This window comes from Haliotis rubra, unplaced genomic scaffold (genome assembly GCF_003918875.1).
Source record: "Haliotis rubra isolate DU_JTF1 unplaced genomic scaffold, ASM391887v1 Scf262, whole genome shotgun sequence".
NCBI classification, from domain to species: Eukaryota; Metazoa; Mollusca; class Gastropoda; order Lepetellida; family Haliotidae; genus Haliotis; species Haliotis rubra.
In genome coordinates this window covers 1,009,534-1,036,630 of record NW_025766692.1, presented here as the reverse complement: position 1 = coordinate 1,036,630, position 27,097 = coordinate 1,009,534, and the positions used below count along the sequence as shown (strand labels likewise).

The 27,097-nt window shown below is 40.8% G+C and overlaps 2 protein-coding genes and 1 long non-coding RNA gene across 3 annotated transcripts in view; 2 read left to right on the top strand and 1 right to left on the bottom strand.

The window, feature by feature from the left end:
- The first annotated feature begins 318 nt into the window (after positions 1-318).
- LOC124280219 (alpha-N-acetylgalactosaminidase-like) lies at positions 319-6,516 on the top strand. Its single transcript, XM_046716115.1, has 8 exons — positions 319-389; positions 489-655; positions 2,027-2,201; positions 2,827-3,001; positions 3,102-3,196; positions 3,659-3,820; positions 5,809-6,006; positions 6,232-6,516. The coding sequence occupies exons 2-8, from the start codon at positions 504-506 to the stop codon at positions 6,502-6,504; spliced, it is 1,230 nt and encodes a 409-aa protein (XP_046572071.1). The 5' UTR covers positions 319-389; positions 489-503; the 3' UTR covers positions 6,505-6,516.
- Positions 6,517-11,816: 5,300 nt separating this feature from the next.
- LOC124280198 lies at positions 11,817-12,923 on the top strand. The gene is made up of 2 exons (XR_006899612.1): positions 11,817-12,112; positions 12,627-12,923. It is a non-coding gene; the product is annotated as an uncharacterized LOC124280198 (long non-coding RNA).
- A 2,991-nt stretch (positions 12,924-15,914) lies between these two features.
- Positions 15,915-27,097, bottom strand: part of LOC124280218 — a 35,879-nt gene continuing 24,696 nt past the window's right edge. Inside the window, 7 exon segments of the mRNA XM_046716114.1 lie at positions 15,915-17,113; positions 17,997-18,123; positions 20,918-21,119; positions 22,467-22,518; positions 23,744-23,783; positions 25,412-25,511; positions 26,741-26,846. Coding sequence (XP_046572070.1) covers positions 16,936-17,113; positions 17,997-18,123; positions 20,918-21,119; positions 22,467-22,518; positions 23,744-23,783; positions 25,412-25,511; positions 26,741-26,846 — 805 coding nt within the window. The 3' untranslated portion in view covers positions 15,915-16,935.

Genomic DNA, 27,097 nt, shown 5'->3' with positions numbered 1-27,097 from the left:
ACCCGCCGTGATTTTGCTGGAATATTGCTAAAAGCGGCGTAAAACCAAACTCAGTCAGTCATAAAGGCAAAGTGGGAGTTCTCTTCCTTGGTCACATCTGTGAACCCACGCTGTGGCTACCTCAAAATAAATAGGGTTTTTTGTTGTTGTTTTTTTTGTTTTTAAATGGGTTTGGACACGATTGATGTTATCACAGCTGCACGGAATTTCAAAGACCCGATTAAAAGGAGCAAACGTGGAGCAGGAAAATAACAATGACTGAAAATCATGTTGATATCGAGGGTGTTATCAAGATTGGGTGAAGGCCAGACCTGATATCTGAAGGAATGCTGGTAGCACGATCAGTGATTACGTAGTATCCACCACTCTTTGGACGCAGAAGCCGCCAGGTTGTATGATCTGTTTCATGACAGCACCTGTACACATATGTTCAATCTTCAGCATGTATTCCTCTTTACAAAACTTTCGATTTTCTTTATTTGTTGCAGATATTTACCTGAGAAATGTTTCCGTTGGTTCTCCTCTTCCTGAATGCTCTGACCCTGACCTTGGGTCTTGACAACGGCCTGGCCTTGACCCCTCCCATGGGCTGGTTGGACTGGGAGAGATTCCGGTGTAATATAGACTGTGTTAATGATCCAGAGAACTGTATCGGGTACGTTGATTACATCGGATATGACTGGCGACTGAAACGTTCTTAGTCTATGGAGGATGTATGGTACAATATTTCCCGTGCTTACAGAGAGTTTACAGTCGTAGATGAACAGTCTTCTCAGCTACCAGATTCTGTGTCTGACCAGTTATACTAGTGTCCAAAAAACCTTTAACATTCAGTCCAAGGTGACAGAAGTGTGTTAGAAGTTTCTATATTTTACTATTCATTGTGGACACATGCAGAGGAACCGCCTGCATGGTGTAGTGGTAAGAGCGACCGCCCGGAGAGCGGAAGGTCGCGGGTTCGATCACCGACCGCGTCACACCAAAAGACGTTAAAATATGGTACTTGTTGGTCCCTGCCTGGCGCTCGGCATTAATGGGTACAACAAGGACTGGTCGGCTCGGAGTCAGTATAATGTCTCTGAGTTGGGTATTCATGCCTCACTGCGACATGGTATCTCAGTGGGCTAGCACTATAAAACCAGCTTCAGTCTGGGCTAGTACAAGCAGCCGCACATACACGTACACACGCATGTACGTCGTCATATGAGCGAAATATTCTCAAGCACGACGTTAAACCCAATTTCACCTCACCTCACATGCAGAGCAAGAGTTTGTAGGTATATTTGATTCGTCTGTAACAAAGTGAGGGCAAAAATTAGAAGACACCCATGTCTGATGAGGGCTGAAATAAACAAGAAATGGTTATTCGATGATTTGTATTTGACCTGAGCATCATAGTTGTGTTTTGGATGCTTACATTTCGGGGGAACCTTTCAACCTAGTAACGTTTTTGTTATTTGGGGGTCAAATGAATAGCGTAAACACCTAGTTGCGGGTACAGCAACGTGCAGAGAACTTGGACAAAGTGCTGTGACTATGTGTCCCGGTCCACCCAGCTGTGAATGGGTACCTCGTTAGGATGTGAAAGCCACAAAACACGGTGCGCCTAGTGGTTGTAAGAGTTGTATACTCCCCAGGGAGTTGAGATTGATAATACGATGTGCCGTTGAGATTGCCATCCAATGATCGAGGGAAAAATACCAGCGCCTTGAGCTTGCACTAGTTTCGTGGATATGTGCTCTATATAAATATCCTATGATAAATATAAAAATCATGTAAGTTTTCGAAACCCTCTTCGTAATATTTTTCATCTTGACGGTGATGTGACCCAGTCGCCTTAAGATCGTTTCTTGTGGAAAGTTGGGTCTCTAAACAAGGAAGCAATGGGTTCGAATCTCAGAATCCCTGAGTCTTGCTTTGAGAGCACCTTTCCCATTCTCTGACAAAGCCGTGGGACCTGCCTCACGTTATCAGACGTCTGAGTCCATTTAATTCAGATTAATTTCTATTTATTTCCTGTTGGCAGCGAGCTGTTGTTCAGACAGACAGCGGACAGGATGGCGTCTGACGGATGGCTGGAGGCGGGATACGAGTACCTCGTCGTGGACGACTGCTGGGAAGCTCATACCCGCGACAGTGACGGTCGTCTCTACGCCAACAAGACACGGTTCCCTAACGGCATGAAAGCGCTCGCAGATTATGTACGTAAGAGTTGGCAACCAGAATAATTTCTTACGACTAATTATAAGGGCTTTATGGTTTTGATGTCTGATTTATCCATCATATCCTTGGCACAGGAGGAGTGGTGGGGTAGTTTAATGGTTAGGGCGATGAAGACCCGGGTTCGATTCCCCACATGGGTACACTGTGTGAAGCCCATTTCTGGTGTCCCCTGCCAAGATATTGCTGGAATATTGCTAAAAGCGGGGTAAGGCCATACGATAGGATATGGATCGTGAGTGTGGTTTCATTGCAATTCATATGAGATTCATTTTCTGAATCTGTTAAGAACAGAAATGAAGACGGCGATTGTGGTGAAACGAGGGACGGGTGATCGTGTTCAGTAATGTTGACTCATAAGTTGTATCAACAGGACTTCGGCTCTGTCCAATCCTGAAACACATGCCGCATATGACATCTCCTTGGCAACCTTGTTCAAAATATGAAACTGTTCACACAGCAGAAAACCTGATAGACGGTGTCTGTAAACCTAATATAAGGCATTTCACGTTGAATACTTCACAGGGAGCTGAGAATGGAATGGACGGAAGAGTAAAATTGGATTTTTACAAATTAATTTTTAGTTTTGCATTTGACATTTGGCAGGTTCATTCTAAGGGATTAAAGTTCGGCATTCACCAAGACTTTGGTCATTTGACGTGCAGCCATTACCCAGGCAGCGAGTTCTACCTTCAGACAGATGCCCAGACCTTTGCAGACTGGGGCGTGGACTTTGTTAAAATGGACGGATGCAACGCCGACCTCGGCGACTACGACTATGGTGAGTGTCAGTCAGATGTCATTTCAAGGCTGTCAACGCAACATGCCACGAGACTACATTTCTATGAATTGTCCAAAGCACATATTTTTTTCTATCGCAGGTTATCCTATTTTTGGGATGTATTTGAACAAAACTGGCCGACCTATGATCTACTCCTGTGAATGGCCAAATTATGAATCACTGAAAGGCAAGACTGTAAGTCACTTTACCTGATCCCAGATATTATCTAAATATCTAGCTCCTCTAGTATAATTAACATGTTTGAACATATTCGAAAGAAACACATTTGCATTTTCTATACTAATTTATGATTAAGAAATAGCCAAGAATATCAATATAGGTAAATTATTAGTTAAGTCGTACAGTGTCTTATCAAATAAGATCAAATATGGTCACGTGTCTAGGGGTCATGAGACAATGCACTGTTGCAGTTTTTGACAGAATCTCGCGATCTAACATTTACATGTTTCAAGTATGTTTAAGTTTGGGAATACGAGAGTATCACATTTGCAAATAACGTAAAATCTGGTAATCTCGATCAATCACGAAAAAGCATGCAATCGGGAAAAAGCAATAACCTGTAACATTGCGTTTTCTTATATCTGGAGAACGTAGGCATGTCCCATACATTAGTATGAATTCGAGTAACTGTTTCAGCCTGACTTCGCAGCTATCCGCCGCACGTGCAACACGTGGAGGAACTACAGGGACATGCAAGACGGCTGGGACAGTCTTTTTAATACGATACAGTTCTTCGACAAGGACGTGGGTAACTTCAGTCAGTACGCAGGGCCTGGAGGCTGGAACGACCCCGACATGGTCAGACTCTCGACAAACTACTAAATAATATTTTCACAACGTCAAAATGGTGTCTGAGGACCAGGGCTAACGTTTTTTTGTATTGAGTGAATGAGTTTAATTTCACGCCGCTTTTTGCAATATTTCAGCAATATGACATCGGAGGACATAGGATATGGGCTCCACACATTGTAACCATGTGGGGAATCGAACGCGGGTCTTAGGCGTGACGAGAGAACACTTTAACCACAAGGCTACCCCGATCTCTTTTTGTAATAGAAAGACAAGTGAGTTCGAGTGTCCACAAAGACGTCTTTAATCAAGGTGGACTTTTGAATAGAAAAGGAGCCTGAGAGGAAGAGGACACGTTATATTCATGATTGTCGCAATAAAGAAACGTCGGGGATTGGATGTCCACAATGGTGTGTATGTGCTTAGCAGAAAACACATATTGGCAATTTGGCATACCATCATCAATCACCACGGACGTTGACATGAGAGGCATAGTTTCAGGTAGCTAAGGGTTTAATGGGCGAGAAACATTGGGGATCGAAAGGCATCTTTGTCCGGATAGGTTTTGGGTTCACAACCTGGTCCATTTGCATGTTATCAGATCATCCTTGATGTTACACCCAGAAACCTAAGACGATGCCATTTCGGCAGTTTAAACACGTTACCACTGCAGCCGCCGCATCTGTATTTCGGGCAAGTGGTTCACTGTGGGGTAGCCCAGTGGTTAAAATTTTGTGGGAAATCGTGTGACAGCGTATCCAAATATTCGACCACTTTTTCTTCATATCCTCAATATTTCTAAGTCTTTTTTGGTTTATTTTGCCTTTAGTCCCCACACATTCTCAATAGGGTTAAGATCTGGGCTTTAGCTGGACCAGTCTAAAACTTACCACTGTTTTGTGTTGTCCGCAGTTTGGTTTGGATCGTTATCATGCTGAAAAATCCAGTTATCTTCATACATCCGTTGGAAGGAGGTGATCATTTAAAATGTCAACATATCGTTCCTTCGTCAAATTTCCAGTGAAAATACACAACGGCGTCACTCCACGTGATGATATCCCACCCCACATGTGAAATTTCGGGTTGTTTTGGGTGTAGATAGGTTTCACGGTACCTTTTGTCCAAATTTTCATACAGTTCGGAAAAAGCCAGACAGAACTTTCATAAAACAACAACAACATTATCCCAATCTTCATTTACGTGAGTCTAACACCAGTTTTACACGTCTTTTTTGTGCATCTTTCATCAATGGTGAGGGAATGAATTCCGCGCTCTTTCACCCAGTTAAGTCTTTGTAATTCTTGTATAAGGGTTTCATTACATACATGAGGACTTCCTCTATTAATCATTTCATTTCTGATATTCTCAACGCTTTTCAATTTTCCCCTTCTCACGATCTGACCAAGGTGCCGGCGATCTTTAGTACTTAACTTCCTAGGCCTCCCTGGCCTTGCCTTGTGCTAAGTCCCAACTCCTGACTGAATATTCTTCAAAGTTCTGTATACTGTAGACAGAGGAACGTCTAACTAGTTTGCATCAGTCACATCCCTTTCAAAATCATCTTGAACCAGCTTTCCTTTCTCTTCTGCTGTCAAATCCGCCATGTCAACAAAGGAAGCGGCCTGCTACACCAGGGGAGATAACTCTTGATGTATTAAGGTTCATTCTGAAGCCTCCCATACTGAGTACCTTAATACAAAATATAACACATTTTTTAAAATTCTATTATCAGAATTAGGAAACAACGATTTTCTCGATAATTTCTGGGAAACTGTACGTCAATAACTGAGACAAATTGGGATCATTTGATCAAGATGGGATGTGATGATCTAGCGTTTGGTGGATTTACATTCACATTTTGTATTACAGTTGTTTTGCATATTCTTATGGTTATGCTGTAACTGCTTGATTGCTTTACTTTCACAATTGTTATATTTCAGTCGTATTTGATATTTTGATGGATTTTTATTTTATCTTTATATTCACGTCCTCTGCAGCTGGTTCTGGGCAACTTCGGGTTGAGTCCGGACATGGAGAGGACACAGATGGCCATGTGGGCGATACTGGCGGCACCACTCCTCATGTCGACGGATCTCCGGGACATTCGGAACAGCTCCAGGGATATTCTACAAAACAGGAGGCTGATTGCTATCAACCAGGACAAGATGGGTGTCCAGGGAAAGAAAATCATGACGGTAAAAGTTTCTAGGAGACACCATAAAACACTATAAACCAGAACAAAGTTTTCTCTTGATTGTATTTCCCATTCTCCAACATAGGCTTAAGATAGTCGTAGCGCTAAGATCGCTTTGTGCAAGTAGGCCCATCTGTGTATAATCTTTTTTATGGCGTTAAAAGGCTTTACTTCTCAGTTTGTTTTCAAATATCCCAATTATGATACAGTCAATCCGTTGTTTCAGATTGGTCCTGTTGACGTGTGGACACGCCCCCTTCTCCCTACCGGTAGTGTGGGCATTGTATTCTTCCACAGTGACATCCTCACCCATGGGTATAAGTACCCCTGGATCACCACCGTCCAGGCTCAATCCCTAGGGCTCACGTTGTCCAAGGGCTACAACTTGATGGACCCCTTTGATGGCAGCTCTAAGGGCACAGTTAAACCATCAGACAATATCAAAGTCAGAGTGCACCCTTCAGGTGTCATTATGTATGTGGCTACACCAGTTTCGTGACTTTAAAGGAAATCATCGACCGATTCCCAAAGGCTAGAAGACCAACAGTAACACGTGACCTAATACGTCACAATTGAATTCCTTTTAAGCACATGACACCAGTATTGATACAACCAGTCCGACACTTTCGTTGACCATATCTTGCTTACAGACACAATGTCACACATTTTCGACAATATTTTGGTCTATATTATGTATGTTGGGGCATGTACACTCATTTTAGCTTCCAATCCTATTGATGTTATAAAAGACGTATTATCCCTTACGACTTGCCTGAAATCGATAATTGAAACGTCGAGGCGAACAGCTTCCAAACAGAGATACTTACCATAAATGATGTAATCAGTTCCTCCGTACATCGAAAACTGTCGCACGCGGTATTGTCGGTGTTTGCTGAAGTGGTTTCATTCACAAGTTGTGCGTAGGATATTCATAAAGAGCGTTCCAAGGGACATAACTCTATGGGATTCTCTTGAAATAATGTTCAGCCGGTAGAGGGCGCGACGTTGCATTAATTCATTCGAACTTTTTTAATTTGATATTGTAATCTAAATACTTACTTGTTTTGGAATAAATTATATGATAGCTTCCCTTCGGGTTGATAGCATTAGTGAGAGACATATGTTGTTAATTTTTAGAGACGTGTGGTGTGACATCGTGCCTTTAACAAGCAGTATGAGTTTAAAAAGATCAGAGTAATGTAAGTTTCTAGTTAAGATTAAGCAGAGCTTGACACGAGCACTCGATAGCTACCGTTATCCGTTCCGGCAGATTAGTTTGTCGATCAAGGTCTTGTTTCCAGGTGATTGAAACATATATTTACTCGACTCGACCTTTTCTGATGATATAATGATTTTAGTAGTGTTATAATATAATCATCAAATATCCAAGCTGTGTCTTTCGATTGTATTGATACTATGATGGCATGGAGATACCATACCCTGGACAATCAAGGTTGTGGCTAAGTGTTAGCTTTGCTGCATGCAATAGCGATGTCTAAAGATGTTATGCTAAATGTTGATCGCTTGTGTGAATGACCTTTCACGCCAGACTATAACAAATAAGTAGTCTTGCCAACTCGAACAGGTGATAGATCGCATGAGCTCGATCCACAAGGTGACACCCAACCAACCAAATCACCACGATATTAACACATCCTCCTATAGACTAGAGTGTAGTTCCTGTTTGTATGTTTATATTGACATACAGAAATATGTGATTTCAGTCTGATCTTTTCATTTCACGTCGTTTCATAAAAGGATGTTTGAAAAGTAGCTTCAGAAAATCCGGGTTAGAATTGGTCTTCAGCAACCCATGCTTGTCGTAAGAGGCGACTAAAGGGACCGTGGGGTCATGCTTGCTGATTTGGTTGGCAAATGTCATCGTATTCAAATTGCGTAGATTATGTTGATGCTGTTGATCAGTGGATTGTCTGGTCCAGACTCGAGTTATTACAGACTGTCACCATAATGCAGGAATATTGCTGAGAGCGGCGTTAAACAGCTTCAGCATATTTTCCTATCGACACCTAGGCACGATCTGAACAAGCGTTCTCTACACTGTCTCTAGGTCATTCAGTGAGAGCGGAAGGTCGCGGGTTCGATCCCCGACCGCGTCAAATCAAAAGACGTTAAAATATGGTACTTGTTGGTCCCTGTCTGGCGCTCGGCATTAATGGGTACAACAAGGACTGGTCGGCTCGGAGTCAGTGTTATGTGTCTGAGTGGGGTATTCATGCTTCACTGGGGCATGGTATCTCAGTGGGCTAGCACTATAATACCAGCTTCAATCTGGGCTAGTACAAGCAGCCGTACATACACATACACACGTATGCACGTCGTCATTTGAGCGAAATATTCTCAAGCACGACGTTAAACCCACCTCACCTCACCTCGCCTCGGTCATTCAGTCATCTTACCAGTTGATTATTTCTCCAGTTATCTGACACATGCAAGACACCCATGGATTTGCTGCAGTGCTGTATTCACACACCACGTGTGAGGTGACCTTTGTACAACTGTGTGTGAGACGTGTGCAAAGACAAGTGCATGAAGTACAGGCGAACATGACTTCTTCCAAGACATGCATTCTGAATCCACCAGGTTTGAATTTAATACCTGGTGAGACGTCAACGAATGAATGGGTACACTCCTGTTCGCATTTTGTTGAAAACCTTTGGTTAGAATCCTCGTTCGCTCAGAACCTGATATTCAACTCATTAGTCCAAAATCTGACTGTCCTGAACACATTAGCCCAGGTCCTATAGTCCTGAAAACATTAGCCCAGAACCCAGTAGTCAACACATTATCCCAGAACCTGATTGTCCTGAACACATTATCCCAGAACCTGATTGTCCTGAACACATTAGCCCAGAACCCGATAGTCCTGAACACATTAGCCCAGAACCCGATAGTCCTGAACACATTAGCCCAGAGCCCGATAGTCCTGAAGACATTAGCCCAGAACCCAGTAGTCAACACATTATCCCAGAACCTGATTGTCCTGAACACATTAGCCCAGAACCTGATTGTCCTGAACACATTAGCCCAGAACCCAATAGTCCTGAACACATTAGCCCAGAACCCAATAGTCCTGAACACATTAGCCCAGAACCCGATAGTCCTGAACACATTAACCCAGAACCCGATAGTCCTGAACACATTAACCCAGAACCCGATAGTCCTGAACATATTAGCCCAGAACCCGATAGTCCTGAACACATTATCCCAGAACCCGATAGTCCTGAACACACTAACCCAGAACCCGACAGTCAACACATTATCCCAGAACCTGATTGTCCTGAACACATTAGCCCAGAATCGTATAGTCCTGAACACATTAACCCAGAACCCTATATTCCTGAACACATTAGCCCAGAACCCGATAGTCCTGAACACGTTAGCCCTAAACCCGATAGTCCTGAACACAGCCCAGAACCCGATAGTCAACACATTAGCCCAGAACCTGATTGTCCTGAACGCATTAGCCCAGAACCCTATTTAGTCCTGAACACATTAGCCCAGAACTTGATAGTCAACACATCAACCCAGAACCCTATTTAGTCCTGAACACATTAGCCCAGAACTTGATAGTCAACACATTAACCCAGAACCCTATTTAGTCCTGAACACATTAGCCCAGAACCCTATTTAGTCCTGAACACATTAGCCCAGAACTTGATAGTCAACACATTAGCCCAGAACCTGATTGTCCTGAACACATTAGCCCAGAACCCTATATTCCTGAACACATTAGCCCAGAACCCGATAGTCAATGCATTAGTCCAAAATATGATAGACCTGAACACATTAGACCAGAACCTGATAGTCTGGAACACAATATTCCTGAACTAGATAGACACAACCCCAAAATCCGAAACCTGAGACTTTGGAACCGGATAATTCTGAACACATTAGACGTACAGAACCCAATAGCCGTGAACACATTAGACGTACAAATCCCAATAGCCGTGAACACATTAGTCCGAAACCTCGGTCCTTTTCCGACCTCCTACACCTTCGTCTAAAGGATGTAAAAGTGCTGTACGTGAGTGGCATGTACATAAGTGTGTGTTCATGACAATTTCCTCGGCAGTACAACCAGAAATTATTGAGAATTTAAAGATTGTAAATGTTGGGTTTTTTTACTCATTACTCACGTATTAAAAGTGAATATTAGCAGAGCATCACTCCAGATTCAAAGACAGGTGAACAGTTAGTATTTTGTCAAGTCACAATTGGTAGCAATGCAGGCTTCAATGCGGCGGGGCATACTACTGATCAAAGAAGCTAGAAAGTCGTGGTCCATTCTGTCCCAATATCGGACTACCTCTTCTTTCATTTCAGCAATATTTGTCAGATTTTTCTGATTGACACTTTCCTCATCAGTCCCCAAACATTTTCTTTTGGATTTAATTCAGGGCTATAGCTTGGCCAATCTAATAATGTCATATTGTGGGTCCGAAACCAGGCCTGTGAATGCTTTGAACGCTGTTTTGGGGTCGTTGTCCTGCTGGAAAATCAAAAATTTTCCATAGAACACTTTCCATTTCCGTGAGCAGATTGAAGTAAATGTCCCTCCAGAATATCTGTATACCGCTCACTGTTCATATTCCCTTCAAATACACAGAGGAGCGTTGCCCCTAACACAGATATGCCACCCCACGCGTTAAATTTCGGACTGTACTTTGGGCGTTGATACAAAGGTTTTACAGTTTGTTTGGTCCAGAATTTCAGTGTATTAGGAAACAGCCACACAGAACATTCATCTGGGAAAATCACATTGTCCCAATTAAAATTTATATGCTGTAAGCACCAGTTCAACCTTCACTCCTTTCGTTCAGGTTTCATGATCAGTGATGGAATTCCTCGACGTTTCTGCCAACCCATTGCATGCAGCTCAGTTCTAATTGTCTCCTTATAGACAGCCACAGTTCCTCTATCAATCATATCCAGCCTTAAGTTTTCTAAACTCTTTCGTTTGTTTTTAGAAAAAAGAATACCAAGCCGCCTCCTGTCACCGACAGTCAATTTTCTGGGCCTACCTAGCTGCGCCTCCCTGGTGCTCAATGCCATGTCCATTCGCAATATTTGTCAAAACACGATAAACAGTGGACACAGGGATGCCTGTTCTACTTGAAATCACTTTAGCTGATCTGATGTCCTTGTTAGAATACTCTAAAATCAACAGCCTCTTCTCTAAATCATCCATACGGAGGATCACTGAATACATCGTCTGCTATCAAGCAAACAAGGGGGGATAACTCTTCACAAACTATGAAAAAGTGAGTGAGTGAGTGAGTGAGTTTAGTTTTACGCCGCACTCAGCAATATTCCAGCTATATGGCGGCGGTCTGTAAATAATCGAGTCTGGACCAGACAATCCAGTGATCAACAGCATGAGCATCGATCTGCGCAATTGGGAACCGATGACATGTGTCAACCAAGTCATCGAGCCTGACCACCCGATCCCGTTAGTCGCCTCTTACGACAAGATAGTCGCCCTTTTATGGCAAGCACATGGGTTGCTGAAGTGTGCCTGTTTATCGACGCGCTATGAGTGACGTGGAGTGAAATTTGAGTTCGCGGGAAATGTTCTCAAAGGAAAATAAGCTCTGGTTCAGATCATTTCAAGTATGAGTGGCCTTATAAGCACACTAACTACACTTAACAACTCTAACATCGAAAACCTGTCCATGAAAAAAGTTGGCAGGATCAATGTAACCCATGTTCTGACATACCCTTGTGTCGAGACATAATACAAATACCATAAGGGTAATAGATTCAACATTTAAACACTTCGAGTCATAGAAAACATGTCCATTATATTCAATTTATATAAAGTTATTGTTGTGGATGGATTTGAACCAATGTGTCAAGTATCCACACACAGTGATGTCATCAGCTTTAGCACAGCATTTCAGAGTGACCTCCCCTTGACTTCACAGCCCCAGTTTTCACACGTGCGAGTATGATTCGTCTGCAACAAGCCACTCGTGGAGATCCCGAGGAGGATAAGAAGAGGGCAGAACAGGAACTGAAACAGGCTCGACTCATGACGATACAAAATGTCATCATGTTCGGCATTACATGTGGAATAATAAGAGGATGTAAGTAAACTAGTCCGTGTGCAGGACACAGGCATATAAGTTCGTTATATGTTGTGGAATAGAAATTTATATGTGAACTAAAATCTTACGGTTTGGGTAATATAATGTTAATTCACAGGTTCGTCTGGGATATATAGTTCAGTCTTCTAGATATATTCCAATAAAATACTGCTAAAATACTATTTAGTGTATGCAAATATAGCCAGTCAAAAATGAAATAATAATTCAGAAATAGCCCATTATTGGCTTCTGCAAAGGAGCCAGCTGAAGCAAATTATCGCCCTAATATCGAATGATAATGATTCTTGAAAACATTGAGGTAGGGGTTACCATGGTTACAGGTGAGAGTTTTACCATGGAGGATCCATTCCAATGTATACTGGTTCTTCAGTAGAATTTTTGTTTGCAAAACTGTGGTAAAATTATGCATTCATGAATAATCATGATAAAAAGAGCATTTAACAACAAGACAACAGAAAGATTTCCTACATTGTAGTACATTTCTTGTCTTCAGTGCCATGGGTGGTGCAGCAGATTATGTAATCAGCAATGGAGATCTGTGTCCAGCTTGCTGTGAAACAACAGAGGTCCAATGAACAGCTCTGATGACAGATTCACCATGTTCCCAGATACAACACCTTCTGTTTGCAAGAAAGAGGACAGATTCAAGGCTGTGAACGCCTGAGAACACTGCATGGCTTGTGATGCTGGACTCTTTTATAACTGTGTGAAGAGTTGAGTGCAGAGAGGACAGTGTACTAAATGTGTGTGTGAAAGAAATGTGTATTATATTAAAACCTCTTATCTGATACATATGTGTTCTATTTTATTTATTAAGACAAAAACTGATTTGTAACTTCTCTTGACAACTATGTCCAAATAAAAATATTTCAAGTGGTAAGAGTTCCACCCATAACCTCCGCTTGAAATGTATTTAATTTATTTGGATTATTTCGAGGGGTTTGGGTTACGTTTAGGATTAGGTTCAGGGTTAGGGCTTTTATAAAAAACATCTATTCTTAGGCATAGAAGGATAAAAACAATAGGGGTTACGGGCAGAAATCTTTCCTTTCAAGTTTGTTGACTCATGTTTCACAGCTTTTAATCATGACATGCTTGACCTTGCAGTACACGACATACAGATGCCTCTGTAGGTCTGCAAAGCTGTTCATCTTACCCATCTCCTGTCTACCTTAAATTTTCATTCCGACGTGAAGTAATGAAAAGAATTCTTACCTCAATTTTCCTCACCACTGTGTACATTTGTGTCCTGGTGTGATGAAGAAAATTCTTTTAACCCTGCACACTTGCAAAAAACAACAGGTCAGTTTGATCTATCTTCATCTTGTAAATTGTTCTGAAGCAAAGCAACTTGATCTACAGCATAAATTAAGGACTATTACAAAGTGATCTAAATAAAACTTCACAACTTAAGTGTATGTTTTATCACCCACATAATCTGGATCCATATTATTTTCAAGGATGGTAGAGGTACCATGAAGGAAATTTGAGAGTATTCTGCAATGATATATATCACTTTTATCACAAGAAAGCCATGTCTTCAATTGCAGAGTGTCCCACAATAATTATTATACTGACACATATGTACTACTTTAGAAATTACCGATCGTAATACGGAAGTGTTCTTTAACATTTTTACAAGAATATCATCATCTGATCTTTACCTTAGACAATAATTAGGAAATGTGCTGGTGCAGATAATAGGGGTGAAATGGTATGGTCTTACCATGGTACAGTACGTATTGCGGTACAAGGCCTTAGGTTCGGTTCGGTATATTTGATCATAATGCAGAAAATTTACAAGAGCCGTCTAGCAAAGAAATGCATAGATTTTGACAAAACGATTCGATTTCTAGACATTTTAGAAAAGGTCTACAAAGGTTAATAAAATGACGGTATGAAAACCGAAAAAAACAGTTTTGGATTGGATTACGGTATACCGAATCAAGGTAAAAATACCATGGTTCTATTAATACCGCAGTATACCGTTTCATCCCTAGTAGATAAGTGTTTAAGATTACTGGATCTTCTCAGGTGCGGGGGACTGATACTGTTCTGCACCTTTTGCAGGACATAAATCCCATTGCTGATTATAGTGTTATGGAGTCTTGACAATAGAGTGTTGTGACCTTTTCTAAGTTTCTAAGATGTGTGCAGCAGAACACAAGACAAGATTTGTTCATGGCATTAAATTGTGTGTATAGTTCTGGCTTTTGTGACAGGTCAATTGTAAGTCGTGCTTGTGGTGTAACGGATAAGGGTGGTTCAAGTCTCGTACTTGGATATCATGCCTAGTCACATCACAACAGTTGTAGATGGTACTTATGATGTAATGTTATGTAAATCATAAGAAAAATCATAGCAATAGCTTTGCAATACAAACGCTAATAACATAAAACGTGAAAAAGCTAAAATGACTGAATTACAACATACAAACTAAGAAATCAAATCCCCAAGTTTCTTCAGAAATGAGTCAAGCCCGTTTGTTAATTGGGTGAGTCCACTAGTGAGTAGGGTGAACCAAAGCAAAGTGTAGGTGTATTGAGAAAACATGCATTGATTAAGTGTAGATGAACTGGGGTATAGGTGAAGTGAGAGTGTAGGGGTTATGGTTGTGAACCTTAGCCACTGGTATGAGAGACCCAGATTATTTAGAAGCTGGGTAACCTAAGGCATAAAGGCCTAGTTCAAGATTATTGTATTTCAGTAGTGACTTGTCAATCAGCTTGTAAATACCTGTATTTGCAGGGTATGAAACTCCCAAAAATGTCAGCCAGACCACAGGGCTGGTTAGATGTAAAACTTGCCAGCCCTGACCAAAATTTACCTGCCCACAAAATATCTTCATATATATGTCTAAATTTTAACCCGACCGTCGGGCAGGTGAATTTGAGAATCTGGCAGTCCATGTTGAAAATAAATCAGGCAGGGAGGTAATTCGAACGCTGGTATTTGTGATAGTTTCCTAGTGCTATTTTTTTTAGTGCAATCCACGGAGATACTGTCTCTGATATGGCAGACCAACTCAAGCCAAACAGTCCTTGTTTTGTAGCAACAAGTACCAGTTATAACTTCTTTTTGTTTGATAGTCTATCTGTTACACCACAGAGTATGTCCACAGACAGACAGTTGTGACATATACTGGTAGCATGGTGGATAAACAACAAATATGACTCGTTACTCCTCATACCACACACGTAAAATACATAGTGATTATATACCTGAACAGTGTGTGAAAATGATGTATTCAATATAGCTGTTGTGGTGTTTTTCCACATAAACATACCACACAAGTACAAAGGACCGTCACAAGGATCACCCATGTAAATTTTAGTTTCACGAGCCCTATGGTTTCATTGATGCGAAAATGAATACACATCACACACCAAAGTATCAGCTCATGATGAAAATTCTGCCTCTCATGCATTTTCAGTTCATGAGTGCCAAGTGAGTGCGTTTAGTTTTACGCCTCACTCCGCAATATTCCGGCTATACGGCAGCGGTCTGTAAATAATTGAGTCTGGACCAGACAATCCAGTGATCAACAGCATGAGCATCGATCTGCGCAATTGGGAACCGGTCACATATGTCAACCAAGTCAGCGAGCCTGACCACCCGATCCCGTTAGTCGCCTCTAACGACAAGCATGGGTTACTGAAGATCAATTCTAACTCGGATCTTCGCGGGTCCATGAGTGCCAAGGCTCACCATTACCTTACATCTACATGTATGTGTCTGTATGAGAGTCGATAGAGTTGGATTAAGAAGAACTGAGACAAAGTACAGAAATATAACATTTTATTTGGTGGGGAGTATATAAGTTAGTATAAACTACACCAAAATTTTCCTTAATATCATATGTACAATATCATAACTATATACATCACATACATATTCAAAACAGACATTCAAAAGGAATGGAATTTAATAAAAAAAGGAGAAACTACAATGCTCCTTTCAGTTACTTCAATTTAAAATTTGTGCCATACATATCAGTGTTCCAAACTGAGGGGTTTCCTGGGGTCTACTCAAACAGTATTTGAATGAAGCCCTGATCCCTACACACCTTATTATCTTGCATGCACCATAACAGTAGTGATAAGTACCTTTCATGCTTATTAAGCAGGTCTTGACCATCAACATAATTATCAACATTACCAAGGAATACTTATTGACATGATTCATATTGCACATTTCCTACAGGAACAAATTATTCTGAGCACTAACTCATGCTTGTTTTGACTCCTTCATCAAATAAATGTAAATTTCTAGGATGAATTATTGTAACTTTAAACAGTCATTGTCTTGTCAAACTAACAAAGGATGATGCATAGAAAATATATCCCAGGTGATGTTTTAGCATGGTGGTGACATGGTTAATGCCAATCCTCAGATAATAGTGTTGTTTGTAATGATTATCACTTGTTGATGTTAGTTCTTGAAGTATGATGTCAGTTCCTGAAGTATGATGTTAGTTCCTGAAGATGCCATTCCAGCCTCATACTTGTAGTTCTTGAAGTATGATGTTAGTTCTTGAAGTATGATGTTAGTTCCTGAAGATGCCATTTCAGCCTCATACTTGTAGTTCTTGAAGTATGATGTTAGTTCTTGAAGTATAATGTTAGTTCCTATATAGATGCCATTTCAGCCTCAAACTTGTAGTTCTTGAAGTATGATGTTAGTTCTTGAAGTATGATGTTAGTTCCTGAAGATGCCATTTCCAGCCTCATACTTGTAGTTCTTGAAGTATGATTTTAGTTCTTGAAGTATGATGTTAGTTCCTGAAGATGCCATTTCCAGCCTCATACTTGTAGATCTTGGGCCATTGTCTGCAAGTCGGGGACATTTGTGACCTCGAAGTCTAGGAGTATCTGGCCAAGAGCTTTCCCCTGAGCATCACTCCGCAGAGATGCAATACCACCACCACCCAGCGCATTAGTCAGCAGGAAGTTGATACCATGTATGCCTGGGGCATCAAACCTGCAACAAAAATAACAGGAGAGTGATGTCAGTGTACATTATGAGGAGTGAGTGAGTGAGTGGTTGTTCGCCGCTTTTGGCAATATTCCAGCAATATCACAGCGGGGGACGCTAGAAATGGGATTCACACATAGTGCTCTTGTGGGGAACTGAACCCGGGTCTTCAGTGTAACGAGCCAACGCCTTAACCACTAGCTACCCCACTGCCCCATACATTATGAGGACATTATCACAGGTGCATATTATACATATATTATGTACATAGCAGGGGCGGATACAGCTTTTTGAGAAAGGGGGGGTGCACACTATTGAGAAGAGGAGGGGTGCACGCTTCATTTTTTCACCCGAAGTACATTTAACAAACTTTCACCACAAAAAGGTCAAGCACCCCCTTCTGGGTCCGGACAGCATGTTCTGATACACACATCAAGTTTACGGAGAAAACGTGAGAAAGACACTTTTTCTCCAGCCCTGATACCCCCAAACTGACCTCACACAATTATGTCATAATACAATACAATTAATTTGCATTCATAAAAAAGGGAAGTCATCAAGGATACTATCAAACCTTGCACCTCAAACGTAATTAGAAGTAACATCATATCGGAATGCAAAGGGAGATAAATAAGTACTGGCAGTCTTACAAAGTGTGGCTCACGAGAAAATGTATTTTCACACATGATATCATCATGTTGCTCAGTACAGTGTTAGAAATTCCAGTAGTGACGTATGTGAGCATCGATCCAACAATCCATGAGCAATCCAAGTTAAAGCATGCTGACCGTGTTAACTTCTTTGGCCATGTGGACACGGTATGATCAGAAGGTCCATGGTTCAAATCCTAGCATGGGCCTCTACACATCAAAGGAAAGATTGAGTTTACCTCTTGACTCTCCTACACACTGGTCCTATCCTGTCTGGGAACAGATGAGAGAAATACTGCTCCACGGCTTCTGCTGTCAGTGCTTGTTTGATGTATGGCAAGAACAGAGGATGGCGAGCTACCACTCCTGAAACAGCATCATCTAGCTTTAAAGAGGATCTGATTGGCCAAAGGGTAGCGCCAGCAAGCATATCAAGTCACTAAATTCAATTTTGTCTGCAAATTCATACATATATATATTATTTTTCTCGTAAATCATGATTATCATAATTCAACAGAGAATTTCTCAGTTTCAATAAGAGCAATAACAACACCATCCTCGATAATCTCCAGGGTATACGTTCCGATAAATCTCCACTAGTACCCTGGGTGCATCTACGGCTCGGCCTGATAATTTTATTACCTCACTTTGCTGGGTCCGCCATCTCACAGTAGCCAATCAGATAAGCCGTTACAACATAACTTGCCAGTGTCAACACAGATAGCCCCCGCAGCCATGAAGGTTTGCTAGCTGTGCGACACCGATTTAGGGAAAAAATCATAGACAAATCGACAGGTCTGAAACCTTCAAAACATAAATTCTAGAACTCCTTCAGAGTGCCTCTGCAACAATTGTGGTGCCAATTTAATCGGTTAGATAAAATAAGCGAAAGTGAGTTATGATAGAAGCCTTGTGATTGGTATGCTCAACTTCCCAGTGTGGACACCTGATTGGATAAAAAGCCAGCAAAGGGAGGTAACAGAATTATTAGGCCCAGCCCTAAATGCACCCAAATGCATGCCATTAACTTTCCATTTCAGCAGAAGTCTAAATGTTCATTTTTTAGTTTCTTTTAAGACCTTTTTAAATGAAAACCAAAAATATTACCCTGTGATAAGTAAAACATGTATTAAAATATACAGAGTGGCGTTTAACTTCATACACATTAAACAAAACTTGAGATATGCACGACTCAAATGGACTTCCATGATAGAAGAAAAAGCTGTGAGATTTCTGTGACAAGAGACCGTCTCTGTGGTGTAGTGGTAAGAGCATCCGCCCGGAGAGCGGAAGGTCGCGGGTTCGATCCCCGACCGCATCATACCAAAAGACGTTAAAATATGGTACTTGTTGGTCCCTGCCTGGCGCTCGGCATTAATGGGTACAACAAGGATTGGTCAGCTCGGAGTCAGTATAATGTGTCTGAGTGGGGTATTCATGCTTCACTGCGGCTTTGTATCTCAGTGGGCTAGCACTATAAAACTAGCTTAAGTCAAAGTGGTGCTGTGCTGGAAGCACATATTCCTCCTGGTATCTTGAGCATCCAGGGGCTCCTTTCACGAAGCAACCTGTACTAAGGTTAACCTTAACTCCCATTCTTTAACATTGCACTAAGGTGTAAATCACTAAGGTAACCTTAGTGCAATGTTAAAGAATTAGAGTTAAGGTTAACCTTAGCAAAGGTTGCTTCGTGAAAGGAGACCCAGGTCAGTTAGTTTTACAGTTACACCTGAATATACCGCCATCATCCATCCAGACATATTTTGGCAGTATATCCAGGTGAGTACAAGTACAGCATATGCCATACAGCAAATCAACTTGGCAATGAACACACCAATTAACTTCCCTTCTCCTGAAACAAACCTGTTTTGATAGTAAGAGGATTATTCTATCACCAAACATGTAACAATGTACATGTTTTTAGATAAACACTTTATTAGAAAAGTACTCTATTGTTCTGATTTTAAAAAGAAATGGATTAACTCTTGAATTACACCAACATGCAGTGGATTTGGTAATCCAACTTGGAGTTATATCCAGGGAATTGGAACATTTGTTCTCAAAAACCTCGGAGGAGGTGGTATATCCAGTTTGGCATTATATTAATATAATTATATAGAGAGGAAATCTGTTCTGGCAACTCCAGTTTGGCAGTATATCCAAGGGCGGTATATCCAGGTGTAACTGTATATATTTACTTCAACCAAACATTGAATATTACAACTTTGAAAAGAGTTTTGTTATAAAATACATGTATAACCAAGCAGTTGAGTTGAAACAAAAGTATCATTAGTACCAGAATGCTTTATCTGTTTTCATGAATTCTATAGTTAGCTTGTTGCTGAACACCACCCAGCAATATTCCACCCCATGGCAGTATGTAACTAAGTGATTCAGACAATCCAGAAAACTGATAACAGCAACATCACTGGGGAACAGTGACACTCTCTCAACATGGTCATTCATAATGACTATTTTATCCAATGTCTCCTCTTTTAACCGCTATAATCCCAATTCTGTGTGTGAAATTTATGCTGGTCCAGTGGTCCCTGGTTAGTAAAAATTCATTAGGATCACTAAATGATAAGTTTGCAGTGGTCCTGATGGCCAGTGAATTTTTTAAGTAAATCTGCAAATATTATTTTAGACCAGTGAAGTACAGACAGGACCACTACTTATTGTCCACTCACTGGTCCTGCGGTAAAATGGGAAATTTTGAAAGGTTTCTTTCCCTGCCCATGGGCCCTGTACCTATGTTCCCCTGTATACTAGTGTTGGGAATTGGTTAAAATCTCAAAATAATTGGTTAGCGTCATTTATGAAATTTGTTAATGCACATTAAAATAAGGGGGAAAAAATGTAGTTCTTCTGGGATCTTTTGGCAAAATTTCACATCTTTAAAGGATGACTAGTATGTTAGGAACATAAATTTCTTGGAATCTTTAAGATAAATTCAATCATGACTTGAAACGAGCTTGTAGTGCATCCGAAATGTAACAGACAAAACCAACCATGTGAAAAATATTGTTAATGAAAACAAGTCTTCCAGAATTGTTTGTGTTCGATTATGAGAAATTATGATCGATTGTTTGGTCGTTAAGTCACTACGACCAATCTTTGATTATTTCAATTAATCGGACCACCACTACTGTATACACACCTATGTTGGCATTATTTCCCTTGTCACCACTCCTGGTGTAGGCGAGGTCTTCCAGCCTGTAGGAGAACTGTCCCGGAGGTAGTTTAGGCATCTCTTGCTCATCGGCCGAATGAGGAGGGTAGGCTCGTTGGAGGTACTCAGCCGTGGGCACGGTTGGGACCACGTAACTTTCCACATGCTCCCCATTCATGCTGATATTGATCTGTAGTACATCAACATTGTAAACTAGAAGCAACAGATGATGCAGTAAACATTGATGCAACTTAACCTGGATCACTAACTATTCCAAAGACTTATAACTAGGGCTGTAACGATGCATCGAACTATCGATGGATTGCAATTGTTTAGTCTCTGATTGCAATTAATCGATGGTAGAAACGAAAAATTAACTATAGAATACGTGACTATCGATAGTTTAGTAATTGACTTTCATTGATAAATGCGCAAAAAAACCCTGGATGTTTGGGTGGAGACTTTCAATTCATTGAGTTTATGTTTTAACGGTTTACTTGGTCTTGGTTTCAAGTTTCTTGTCAATTATTAAAAGAGATTGAAACTACTTCAACTTGTTTTTATTTCATATAAACTATACATTCACTTGGGAAATGACTTCAAATAAGTCAACTGAAGGAGAAGAAAACTATTGCAATAGTATTGAAATAGTATTGCAATAGTTGGTCGCAACAGTATGTTGCAATAGACTACCGCTATCGCAATAGTTGTTTACCCCTCAATAGTCACCCCTACTGATAACATAAAATACAGAAACCATACAGCTTTATAGGGTATCTGAAAGATGTTTCAGTACAAGCATGACAGGAAGACTGTATGCTGCAATGCCAACAAGTGATTGAGTGTGGTATGACGCCACTTTTACAAACAATCAAGCCATAAATGGCAGGGAGTCAAGTATGGGCTTTACAAATTTTACCCATGTTGGAAATCAAACCTGGGTCCTCAGTGTGATAAGTCAACACTTTAACCACCATTCACAACACCACCCTCTGAAACCCTTAAGCCATGACAGTTCAACAACTACAAATATGGTATTTCTTTTCTCAACGGTGAAATTGGCTGATAATTCTTTATCGTAACCACTAAGGTTTACGTAACTGAAGGTATTTCTTTCTTTTGATAAATAGACCTCTTTCTACTAAGCCCCTCGCCAACGTCAGCCACAGTGAGCTTCAGAAACAATATTCTGCATGAATTTCCTTATTTGATTTAACATAACTGAACAAATAATGAGTGAGCGAGTTTGGTTTAACGCCGCTTTCAGCAATATTCCATCAACATCATGGCAGGGGACACCAGAAATGGGCTTCACACATTCAGAGACCACATACCGGTATATGGTCTCTGACACATTGTACTCATGTTGGACATTAATCCCGGAACTTCGGTGTGACGAGCAAACGCTTTAACCACTAGGCTACCCCCACTGCCCCACTGAACAAATAAGCACCCTGGATGATGGTATGTGAAAAGTTACAAGGGAGTGTTTATAAAGCATGCAGTCTTTATCAAAATGTCATGTTCATTTACTTACATTAAAGTTGTCTCTTGGATAGAGAAAAGAGAAGAGCTTGAGCACTGGCGATCTGTAAGGAAAGACATTCAGTATTTCAGAATACAGCATTAAAGGTTAACATGGTTCTAAAATAAAAAAAGTCAGCTTGTAAAGACTTGTAAAGTTCAGAAAGGACCTGAGTATTACAAGTATTTGATTAGCTGGCAGGTCATAGCAGCCTCCAAAATCTAGCAGTTCATTTTGGGGACATAATATGATTGTTTTGCTAAAATAACAAGTGTTTGCCACTAATACACTGGTATTACAAGTATTTGATCCCTAGATAGCAGCTCCGTAAAGATAATGAAATATCTATATTTACTACTTTTTATTTTTTGCTCACATACAAGATGCCTGAAATGACTGGTGTCTGCATAATCACCCAATGTAGGCTGTCAACATAATTGAAAACATTGGGTGCAATGTTTTATGAGATATCACATTTAAATAAGTTTGAAAAGTGGTCAAAGTGTCGTGGTGACCTTGAAAATAAGGTCAAGGTCACCCAAATCAACTGGTGTCTGCGTAATCCCCAAATGTAGGCTGTCGCCAAAGTTTGAAGACACTGGGTACAACCAGTGTTTAAAACTCCCAAAATTCCAAGCCACACAGCCGGACTGGTAGCTTTAAAAAATTACCAGTCCGGATACAAACTTGCCTGTCCGGTTTTCAACAATAAAAAACAAAACAAATCAAGTTTCTGAATACTTTACTGCATGTATCGTAACGTTAAGGCTAAGGCTTGGGTACAACAGTTCATGAGATATCACGTTAACAAGAGTTTGAAAAGTGGTCAAAGTGTTGTGGTGACCTTGAAAATAAGGTCAAAGTCACCCAAATCAACTGGTGTCTGGGTAATCCTCCAATGTAGGCTGTCATCAAATTTGAAGATTTTGGTTACAACAGTGCATGTGATATTCAGTTAACAGTTTGAAAAGTGTTGTGTTGTGGTGACCTTGACAATAAGGTCAAGGTCACCCAAATCGACTGGTGTCTGCGTAATACCCCAATGTAGGCTGTCACCAAATTTGAAGACATTGGGTACAACAGTTCACGAGATATCGCATTAACAAGAATTTGGGACGCTGCATATGGGGCCACTGAATAATAGTCCCCTTTCTTGTGGCGGGGGACAATAATAATCAATTTCTCACCATGTTTAATGTTGTCATTATCTGAATCAGTACAGGATAATCTAAATGTCATGACATGTCTTTAAAGTGGAAAGGAAAATTTGTGAAATAGTAGGCACTTACACTTTTGGTCGACCACCTGCGATATTGCACAATCCTGGAGCTGAAAAGTCATTATTGCACTGCATTATACCACTATATTTGTAAGACACAATGTGCCAAATAATCCTATCTGCAAGACTAGGGTAAAATGAAGCAGGTACTGATTATTAATCCTATCCTTCTCTCTCACCTTCAGGTGCAATCTCCCCACTACCACTGCCCTTAAATTAATCAACTAATACCCTTCTCATCACTCACTGGAAGGCACACTACCTAATGCTGCTTATTGCTCAAAATATACAGATCGATAATCAGAGCTCAGTAATCGATCAATAATTGATTATAATCATAAACCCCACCACAGAATTCATGTGGGCAGTAATTGGACACAATCATAACGTTGTGCAAACAAAACAGGCACTAATTAATAACACCAACAAGACAATCAAGAATACTTCCTGTTGAGACCCGAATGTGGATGTTGTTTACTTTGCAGTTCTATGAGTCAGGAAACTGCATCAGTTGTTTCTATCTTGATTTAACAAACATAACAAGAAGAAGAAACATACTTTCTAAAGTGTAATTTGATGTTTCAGTTTCCATGAATATCGATAAATGCTGACGCAATTACTTGATCTATTGCTCCAACACTAACACTACCCATCCCTTTCCTTCACTAGCATCACTCCTACCTACCCATGCCTGTTCCTGCAGGTGCTCCAACACTAACACTACCCATCCCTTTCTTCACTAGCATAGTAGCATCACTCCTACCTACCCATGCCTGTTCCTGCAGGTGCTCCAACACTAACACTACCCATCCCTTTCCTTCACTAGCATCACTCCTACCTACCCATGCCTGTTCCTGCAGGTGCTCCAACACTAACACTACCCATCCCTTTCCTTCACTAGCATCACTCCTACCTACCCATGCCTGTTCCTGCAGGTGCTCCAACACTAACACTACCCATCCCTTTCCTTCACTAGCATCACTCCTACCTACCCATGCCTGTTCCTGCAGGTGCTCCAACACTAACACTACCCATCCCTTTCCTTCACTAGCATCACTCCTACCTACCCATGCCTGTTCCTGCAGGTGCTCCAACACTAACACTACCCATCCCTTTCCTTCACTAGCATCACTCCTACCTACCCATGCCTGTTCCTGCAGGTGCTCCAACACTAACACTACCCATCCCTTTCCTTCACTAGCATCACTCCTACCTACCCATGCCTGTTCCTGCAGGTGCTCCAACACTAACACTACCCATCCCTTTCCTTCACTAGCATCACTCCTACCTACCCATGCCTGTTCCTGCAGGTGCTCCAACACTAACACTACCCATCCCTTTCCTTCACTTCATCACTAGTAGCATCACTCCCACCTACCCATGCCTGTTCCTGCAGGTGCTCCAACACTAACACTACCCATCCCTTTCCTTCACTAGCATCACTCCTACCTACCCATGCCTGTTCCTGCAGGTGCTCCAACACTAACACTACCCATCCCTTTCCTTCACTAGCATCACTCCTACCTACCCATGCCTGTTCCTGCAGGTGCTCCAACACTAACACTACCCATCCCTTTCCTTCACTAGCGTCACTCCCACCTACCCATGCCTGTTCCTGCAGGTGCTCCAACACTAACACTACCCATCCCTTTCCTTCACTGGCGTCACTCCCACCTACCCATGCCTGTTCCTGCAGGTGCTACTTCCCTGGTGAAAAAATCCAGCGCCTTTCTCTGTGAGTGATGAACTGCCAGCCACATCACTGCCTCGCGAACTTCCTACAAGAGAATCATGGTCAATCTGGGGACCTCTTATTTCATTGCCACATAAATTCTGCATGAGCACATCATCAGTTCTGACTGTAATATATTATTAGGCATCTTGCAAGATGGTAACAATAGACAAGATACCAATGTTTGATCACAATGTACAAAGTCACTGAGCCTATAACAACAAATACGACTTTATGGCTAACAACATTTTGTTTATTGCATACAGCAATGTTCCTTATAGATTCTTACACCATTACCAAGCTAAATGTAATGTAAATCTGCTTCTTGTCACAACATACCACATAATATATACTTCTCATCACTTGATTGTATCAGTTTTAATTTGATAGAGGTGTAAGAATTTACAGTGAAACATAGCTCTATGCAATAAACAAGAAGTTGTTATCCATAAAGTCATATTCTTCATTATTGACTCACCAATTTCTACAATGCTCATCCAACAAATTGGACCATTTATAATATTTCATAAACATTCCTAATACATTCATGAAGCACATAATATCCACCTCAAAGATACTCAAATAATGCATAAAGTGAAGACATTATTTCCTGGTTAACCCATGCTGTCTGTGAGTCACTAGATGGTTAACACTTATATCCCACCAGGTACTAGTATTGAGAATTGGTTAAAATCTCGTAATTGATGACTGGTTCATTACAACTAATCAATCATTGAAAATAATAGGTCAGCATCATTTCTAAAATTTTCCTGGTTATTTTTGTTTACACAAAAACAAAGACAAAATTGTGTAGTTCTTATGTGGTTTTTTTTGCAAATTGCACATCTTTAAGGATGACTAATATGTTAGGAACACAGATTTCTTGGGTTCTTTAAGATAAATTCAATCATGACTTGGAATGAGCTTGTAGTGCTTATGAAATGTAACAGACAAAACCAACCTTGTGAAAAATATTGTTGATGCAAAAAGTGTTCCAGAATTGTTTGTGTTTGATTATGAGAAAACATGATCAAGTGCCTGGTCGTTTAGTCACTGCGACCAATCTTCGATTATTTCAATTAATCGGATTACCACTACCAGGTACCCATTCACAATTTGTTACTGATCCTGACCATCCAATACATATCCGCCACCTCTACAAGTATAGTCTAAATTACATGACAACACATGAGATGACATTATACAGGTTAACTGGGCAACACCAATGATAAGGGTACACACTGACCATAAACTGACTATTCAGTGAGGACTTACCTTGGAAGATTTAGCATGTGGGCCATACATGTGATCTGTGCTGAACACTTCCATGTTGATGTCTGAGAAGTTCTGAAGCTGGAGTTGACTGAAGATTCGCTGACACCTTGAAACACACACTGACAGATCAACAAAGGCTTTCATGCCCATTGGATATACAGTGCTTGAGTACCATACATAAATCAGCACATTACACATGCTCCATACATATAATATAATATAAGTTGTTCACTGGTCTCGAGGGGGACATGGGCTGATGTACCCTCGATGTACATAAAGAAACATCGAGGGTACATCAACCCATGGGCCCCTAGGGACCAGTGAACAAAGCATTTATCTTACCGAACATCTCAATGG